Raw genomic sequence first — 9313 nt, forward strand, 5'->3', positions numbered from 1 at the left:
TCTATATCTATTTTATAGTCGATATAAAAACTTGTTTTTAACTGTTATAAAAAGACTTATTTTTACATTAGTATAAATAACATAAAACAATAATTTAAAAATTTAAAATGCTAACCTGGATATTTATCTTTGGTTGAATCCCTTCTTCGTTAGCTGAAAGTAATGAAATTTGCTAATACGTATTATAACAAACTATAGTAACTTAATGATATAATTTAGAGTTAAATATGTTTTTCGTCCCTTAACTATCACACAATTTTGGTTTTAGTCTCTACTCGAAACATTGATGGTTTTTAGTCCTCGTTATTTTGAAACTCTTACTATCAGTTCTTAAAATTGGACGACCGTACGACGTGGCAAACGGCGATGCCACGTTACTTTTCTCTCTCTTCCATGTTTTTTTTTTATTATCACAAACAAACAAACAGGGTTGTTCCAGAAACCAAATTTGTTACAATTGAGAGGTGAAAAAAAGGGTAAGCAACAGGGTTGTTCTTCATACACCTTCCATCACCAAGGAAACATGCGTTTTTGCCATAGACAACACACTCTGCAACTTTTGTGTTTTCTTTACCACACTGCTCTTCATTCTTCCTTCATCAACCAACACAAGACCCCTCACCCAAAAAACCCCAATCGCACATCTTCTTCCCCTTCCGTTTTCTCCAATTTTTTCATCCCTTTATCATGTTTTTGTTCTTCTTCTTCACCCAATACACTATTAAGACCAAGAACTAAGAAAACCCTTTACTCGGAACAAGAAACGGTTTCCAAATATCTGTGAGTTTCCGACAAACGACCATAAGCATAGGCAACCACTTCACTGCGCAACCACACCCTGTTGCTTACCCTTTCTTTCACCTCTCACGCGAAAGAAAAAGAAGAAAAATAAAATAAAAGAAAATGGTTACGATTTTCCTAACGTAATGCATCATAAGAAATCCGAACTTTAGATCGGAAAAGAAAGCACCGGCGTCTCTTCCGATTTCAACCCTCTCCGCCACCACCCTAACCCTAACTACTCCCACCACCCTATCCCGAACCTAACTCCAAAACCTTCAAACCCAAACCTCAACAGTCCCTTATAAAAGACCCTCTCTCTGCAAATCCCCAACCCTCAACAGATTTCCAAAATCGCGCCGCGCCACCGCTCCCTCCGCCACTTGGGTATCCTTCGTCATCTCCCTCCGTTGCCGCCTACGCCTCTTCATCTTCTTCTCCCCCCCCCTTCTTCTACTTCCTCATCTTTGAGTTGAGAGAAGCTGCTTACACAATCCACTCCCTGTAATTCCTTTACCAAGATTTGGTAACTTTACATTCTTCTGCCAGATCCAGAAATATTTTGGACTAAGGAGCACAATCTTTGCAATCGTCAAAACAAAAGGAAGAGAGAAATTGTGGGTACGCCTTTGCAGAATCATGGCCGACAATCATTTAATTTCATTAATAAAAAAAAAAACAACGTGGAAGAGAGAGAAAAGTAATGTGACATCGCCGTTTGCCACGTCTAAAAAAAGTTAACGGACGTCCAATTTTAAGGACCGATAATAAGAGTTTCAAAATAACGAGGACTAAAAACTATCAATGTTTCGAGTAGGGACTAAAACCAAAATCGTGTGATAGTTAAGGGACGAAAAACATATTTAACCCTATAATTTACATTTCAGTTGTCACCAATTAACGGTCTAATGATTGTTAATATGTGGTTCTAATTTTCTTAAATCATTTAGAAACATTTTACCTTGTGCAATTTCTTGAACAATTGCTGGAATGGGAATGCCAGAATATGAACTACCAGTAATGTAAACTTCGTTCGACAAAAAAATTGGATGATCAATTAACCACTGCAAACAATTAAGAAAAGAAAATGATTGACTAACAAAGAAAATAAAAAAAATAAAATGATTGACTAAAATAAAAGACAATGATTTTAAAATAAAGAAATAAAATTTGGAGAATACCTTCCTTAGAAATTCATGCGCTTGATCAACAAACAACGTATCACTTCTTTGAGCAGCAAGTTCTGTTCTGGCATAACTAAAGCCTGTTGAAACAGGCAAGTCTGCATATATAATGCTACTAACCTACCAAGAGGACAAAAAACCATAAAAAAGACCAAATTTGAAAGCATAAACTTTTTTAAATATCGAATTTTGTGTGTCTTTGGTCTGAATGAGTATTGATTATTTGTATTTAATTTATAGTGTTGATCTTAATTGGACAACGTGTGGGTATTACGTAATGAAACACATGTACACCATTATTTATACAAACATTATTGATTCATAGAATAAGGTATTACAAAACTGACTAAATACGTTATCAAAATGGGTAACCCGGCCCGACCCACCATGGGTTGGTGGGTTAAACAGGTTGGCTCATTTGGCTCACTTAACTTTTTTTCACCCTCTTCTTCTAAGATTCTTATAACATGTTACTTTTATCTATCAAATTAAAACAGTAATAATTGGACCAATTGATATAAAAGAAACTAAAAAAATTGAAGAATTTAAATTATTAAGTAACATGTGTTTATTTTGTATTTATTAATATAAAAAAATTAAAGAATCTTAGTTATTATAAGTAACATGTGTTTATTTTGAAATAATTAATATAAAAAAACTGAAAAATCATAGTTACATAAAGGATGTTTTATATATAGGATATTTTATATGATTTTATATTGCTATGATTGTGTATATTAAACAATGAAAAGTGTTTGATGAAGTGGTTAAGTGATGGTAAAAATATTGTATATATTTTTCCGTGTTATTAATTATTAAAGTTATTGTAAAATTATTGTATATATAAATGTTTAAATATTGTAAAAATATTGTATATGTTTAAATATTGTAAAAATATTGTATATATAGGATGTTTAAATATTGTATATATTTTTCTGTGTTATTTATTATTAAAAGTATTGTAAAAAAATTGTATATATATAGAATGTTTAAATATTATAAAAATATTGTATATATATGATGTTTAAATATTGTAAAAATATCGTATATGTTTAAATATTGTATATATAGGATGTTTAAATATTGTAAAAATATCGTATATGTTTAAATATTGTAAAAATATTGTATTTATAGGATATTTAAATATTGTAAAAATATCATATATGTTTAAATATTGTATATATAGGATGATTTATATGATTTTTTAGTGTTATTGTAAAAATATTGTATATATTTTTCCATCATATCTCAAACATTAAGAGTAAATCAAAATTAACTTNCTAAAATACAACTGATCTTTGANTGTGAAATTTTCTCAACTGATCTTTGATTGTGAAATTTTTAGTGAGAAGACAGAGAGCTTGGCTATGAAGGATGTGCATTTTGAATAATTAATTTAATTAATTTGATTTCAATAAAAAAATTGGATTTGAATAATTAATTTAATTAATTTGATTTAATTAAAAAAATAGGTGGGTTGGTGAGCCAACCTGACCCACCATGGGTTCAACCCGTGTGAGTCAGGTTCTTAGTGAGGCGTGTCAAAATTGGCTCGCATCAAAATTTTTGCATTTTTTCCAATCCAACCCGACTCAAACTTATGGTGAGCCGGATTAGCTCACGGGTTTCAACCTATTTTGACGACACTACTAAATGCTTATGTAATTGTTTATTATAAATATTGTTTTAACCCTATTATTTTATTTGTAAATTTTAATGATTCATCTTCAATAGAAGGTCCAAACATGAAAGACATTAGAAACAAGTGGATTTCTTTTATTTTAAGTGTTACTAAATTGTAAAAACTTAACTACAATTTACTAGTATATGTAGGTTAATATAATATTTTGATTAAATATATAATTTTATATATAAATAATGTATTAAATATTATTAAATAATTGGATGTCATAATAAGTTAATTCGAAATAATTTGACTGTTAACTAAAAATTTGTCATAATATATTAGATATCTTACGACAAGTAATAAAAAAAATACGTTATAATGATGAATGATACTTATTTGTGTGAGAAGTGGATGTAGAGTAGCACCTTGTTCCATGATTGATTCCTGAGGATCAAGTTGGGTGTACCTCCAATGTACTCCTCCTGTTTTATTGCAACTGGACCTGTATCACTTATACAGAGTAAGCATAGTTTTGTTTGTTTCTAAGCGCAAAATGAAAAGGAAAATAAAGGGTGTTACCTATTTCAAGTAAAAGGGCTGTTAGAGATGAACAACCATGGCCACCGGATAGCCAAAGCAGGAGAGGATCTTCTTTGGGATTGTTATCTGACTGAATGAAGTAATAAAATGTTTGGACATCTTCTGATTCTCCCACTCCCACATACCTTTCATATAATCAGTTTCAACCAAATGCTTTCAATCTCATAACCCAAAACTTAAAAGCATAAATAGGATTAGTATATAGTTAGCAATAAGAGTTGAAGTTACCCAGTTTCAAGAACAAAAGGAAGGGGTCCCTCGAATCCTGGAAGGAACTTCACTCTGGAGGCACAAGATGCTGGTTCAATGGAATACTGTGATAAAAGAAGTAGGAAAAGTAGAATACCACGGTGAATCAAATCTGAAGAAATGAGACTTGAGTTCAACTTTCCCATTTTTTATGCTCTTTTCTCAACCTTTTCTCACATCATTTTCATGGTTTATGTAGATGGAGCTAGCTTATAAGGACAGAAAGTAAAGGGCAATCTAATGGATGCCTAAAAGTTGGATATTAGTCCATAAGATTTGTTTTTACGCAGTTTTCAGCTTTTTTTATTGGATTTTAGCTGTAGTTATTGAATTTGAAGGCTTTAATAACGGTGACTTTGGTTCGTACGGTAATGTAATGCTGTATTATTTTCTATACAAGGTGGTAGGTTTGATAATTGGTGGACGAAAGATATGTGGTGTTAAATTACAAGATTTATTATATGTTCTTGTTATTAATCGTGAGTTCTATTTTTAAGATAATTTTTTATAAAATTTAGAATTTTATTAATATTTTATTTGATTATTGAAATAAATACATATTTTTCTATAAGAAATTCTTTTTTTATGATCTAGAATTTAATTTAAAATTTTTTTATGATCTTGATGTCCTTTATTATCTCACACCTTCAAATTGAAAAGTCTTCAATACTTGTCTCCCCTAAGCAGAAGAAGAGGACTAACTATATTTATAAGAATTTATTCTAAACTCTTATCCCATTTTTCTTAATTTTAAAATACCAGAATCAATGTCTTACACTTTAACTTTATCTTATTTACCACGTACCAAAACATATTGATAAAAATATACTAGCGCTCTTGTTACTCCCACAGTCCCAGGTTTAACTAATTTCAATAAAAAGAAAAATTGTATCGGTACATATTATCATTCTCACATTAACATATTTCAGAATTTAAAAAGATAATATCCTTATATTTACTTTTCAACTCAGTTATTCGTTGATACCCAAATTTCAATTGATTCAAACATATCCCAATAAGCAGATAGGAATGATGTATAAGTCTAATAGTGAAAAGGAAGTGTACTGTACAGTTCTCCCTCTCCCATATGCTGAACGGCTCTTCCTAAGACGATCATCCAAGCCGAAGAGCTCTTCCTAGGCCGAAGTACCATACGATCTTCTCTAATTGATATGTCAAACGGTTTTTTCTAAGACGATCATCCAGGCCAAATTAAGCCGACTATTAGGTCTACAATTTTGGCCGATCACATGGTTCAGGCCGACCAACCATTCAGATAGACTATCAATACTTTAAATGCTGGAGATTTATCCTTGGTTGAAACCCTTTTTTCATTAGCTTAAAATAATGAATTTTGCTAATTCTTATTTATAACAAACTACAGTAACTTAATGATTTAATTTACATTTCAGCCCTCACCAATTAACGGTCTAATGATTGTTAATATGTGGTTGTAATTTTTTAAAATCATTTAGAAACATTTTACCTTGTGCAATTTCTTTTATGTGGTTCTAACGGCATAAGTAAAGCCTGTGAAAACAGGCAAGTCTACATACATAATGTTACTAACCTACCAAGAGGACAAAAAACCATAAGAAAGATAGCTTATAAACATATCCTTATTTATAGTTTATTTCTCAAAGCTAATCAATGGTTGGTTTCTTGAACATGTTTTTTCTCCTTACCCGGATCATGTTGGATGATGGTTTGAAATTGAAAAGTTTTTGGATAATTAGTGACTGTTGTTGATGTTAATATTGCTACACTAATATCATATTATTAGATAAAAGAAATTGAATAAAAATAATAATTAAAAAATGATGGAATGTGAATGTTTTTTAGAAAAGATAAAGTTGAAATTTGATGATATTGTTGCATTTATTTGGTTGGTTAAGGAGAGCAATAATTGTGGAAACATAGGAGACATAAATTGATGGAAGTAGATTTTAGGATTTGAAAGGAACAGGAACACTGATATGATATCTGGCTCATTCATTTCAAGAGGATTTGAAGAGGATTGAGAGAAGACAGAAACTGAACCCCAATCAATTTCAATCCGTATCTTCGTATAACTGCATGCATGTTCATTTGGGGCAACCTGTCAATTCGATAAATGAAATCCAGATTTAATTTCTGTACAAGATGGTAGGTTTGGTAATTGGTGGACGAAATCAGTCACTTAATATATATAACTGCATGTTCATGTAGGGCAACCTGTGAATTCGATAAATCAAATCCAGTTTTTGTTGAATTTGAAGGCTTTAATCCGAACAGTAACGCTGTATTAATTTCTGTACAAGGTGGTAGGTTTGGTAATTGGTGGACGAAATCAGTCAATATATATATATATATATATATATATATATATGAGGTTTAAGTAAGAAGTTTTTTACTTGACACATTTTAGCATAGTGTATCAAATTTTAGGTTACAAAAATGTCCCTGTTAAAAAAGAAAATCAAATTTAAATCAAAGGGTATTTTAATAATTTTAAAATTTAATTTAAAATAAAAAAATAAAAGGTAGTTATTAAAAATTCTGATTGGTCCAGGTGTACAAGAGAAGTTATTAGCTTTTATTTTATTTTTATTTTTAAAAAACAACTACCTTTTATTTTACTTTTTATTTTAAAAAACAATTACCTTTTAAAAAATATAATGGTTTAGGGTTTAGGGTTTATAGAACCCGTCTGAGTTTATAGAACCCATCTAGGTTTACAGAACGGTTAAAAAAACAACTACTTAGGGTTTATAAAACCCGCCTGGGTTTATAGAACACGTCTGGAGTTATAAAACAACTACCTTTTATTTTATTTTTTATTTTAAAAAAAAACTACCTTTTAAAAAATATATAATAAAAGCTAATAACTTCTCTAGTACACGTGGACCAATCAGGATTTTTAATAACTACTTTTTATTTTTTTTATTTCAAATTAAATTTTAGAATTATTAAAATACCCTTGGATTTAAAGTTGGTTTTCTTTTTTAACAGTGATATTTTTGTAACCTAAAATTTGGTACACAATGTTAAAATGTACCAACTAAAAAACCCCTTACCTAAATTAGCAAACCCATATATATATATATATATATATATGGGTTTGCTAATTTAGGTAAGGGGTTTTTTAGTTGGTACATTTTAGCAAAGTGTACCAAGTTTTAAGTTACAAAAAAGTCTTTGTTAAAAAAAACTAACGGTAAATAAAGGGTATTGTAATAATTTTAAATTTAATTTAAAATTAAAAAAAAAGTATTTATTTGTCGTAAGATTGGTCCACGTGTAAATAGATAGTTATTACCTTTTATTATATATTTTAGAAAAGGTAATTGTATTTTAAAATAAAAAATAAAATTAAAGGTAATAATTACCCATAACCAATCCGATGACAAATAAATAATTTTATTTTTTTTATTTTAAATTAAATTTTAAAATTATTAAAATACCCTTTATTTAAAATTAGTTTTTTTTAACCGGGACTTTTTTTAACTAAAAACTTAGTACACTCTGCTAAAATGTACCAACTAAAAAAACCCTTACGTAAATTAGCAAAGTGTTTTAGTTGGTACATTTTAGCAAAGTGTACCAAATTTTAGGTTACAAAAATGTCCCTGTTAAAAAAGAAAATCAACTTTAAATCTGAGGGTATTTTAATAATTTTAAAATTTAATTTAAAATAAAAAAATAAAAGGTAGTTATTAAAAATTCTGATTGATCCACATGCACGAGAGAAATTATTAGCTTTTATTTTATTTTTAATTTTAAAAAACAACTACCTTTTATTTTATTTTTTATTTTAAAAACAACTACCTTTTAAAAAATAGGTTTAAACCCTTTTTTAGTCCTAAGTTAAGTTCTGAATGGGTTAAATTAATTATTTAGCGGTTTTCTTTAATAATTAAAATTTATTTCTTGCAATCACTTAATGTAAATATTTATAATTATCACATTATAAGAATATCTGAATGGGATTATGATAAGATAAATTTGGTTGATTAATATGAGTTACTCCATCTTTAAATTTGTGTTTGAAGTAACGAATGAATTTGAGAAAATGGAAAACGAAGGAAATAAAATGATCCCAATTTTTGTAATTTTTTTGCTTAATTTGATATTTTTTTCGATAACGTTTAAACCGTTAACATTTATGTACATGTGAGTTATTTACATATATGGCAACTTAAACAAAAGTTGACAGGTAAATGTAACATTTCATTTCAGTAGAATAAAACTACAAAAATAAAACATTACATGAATGATAATTTATCAGAAACTACAAACTACTAGAGTAGGATATTCTACCGTTAAAGAGCAAAACTCTCTATCATGTTACTTCTCTCTCAACAAAGCGATGGATCCCCTAAAACACATACCACACACACACATAGACACAGATGCAGACACACACACAAACACAGACACCGACACATACACACACACACAAAAACACATACACACACACATACATACACACAGACACACACATAGACACAAACACAGATGCAGACATAGACACACACATAGACACATATACACACATACACACACACAAACACGCAGACACACACACACACAAACACGCACGGACGCACACACACATGCACAGACGCACGCACATAAACACACACACACACTCACACCTACACACGCACCCACGCACACACACACACGCGCACAAAGAGACACAAAGACAGACACACACACAAAGACACCCACACACACAAAGACACCCGCTCACACACACCCACCCACACCCTCCACACACATAAGCACACAAACACACAATAATAATAATAATAATAATAATAATAATAATAATAATAATAATAATAATAATAATAATAATAATAATAATAATAATAATAATAATAATAAT

The 9313-nt window shown here is 29.6% G+C and overlaps 1 protein-coding gene across 1 annotated transcript in view; it reads right to left on the reverse strand.

Annotated features, from left to right (window-relative positions):
* The window catches only part of LOC106760775 (serine carboxypeptidase-like 4), a 13338-nt gene extending 8590 nt beyond the window's left edge, over positions 1-4748 (reverse strand). Inside the window, exons 1-6 of the mRNA XM_014644202.2 lie at positions 4420-4748; positions 4171-4316; positions 4017-4093; positions 1962-2084; positions 1742-1844; positions 116-153 (exon numbers count right to left, since the gene is read on the reverse strand). Coding sequence (XP_014499688.1) covers positions 116-153; positions 1742-1844; positions 1962-2084; positions 4017-4093; positions 4171-4316; positions 4420-4586 — 654 coding nt within the window. The 5' untranslated portion in view covers positions 4587-4748. The remainder of the gene's footprint in view (positions 1-115; positions 154-1741; positions 1845-1961; positions 2085-4016; positions 4094-4170; positions 4317-4419) is intronic.
* Positions 4749-9313: the final 4565 nt, after the last annotated feature.

Source organism: Vigna radiata, chromosome 5 (assembly GCF_000741045.1).
Source record: "Vigna radiata var. radiata cultivar VC1973A chromosome 5, Vradiata_ver6, whole genome shotgun sequence".
Taxonomy (NCBI): Eukaryota; Viridiplantae; Streptophyta; class Magnoliopsida; order Fabales; family Fabaceae; genus Vigna; species Vigna radiata.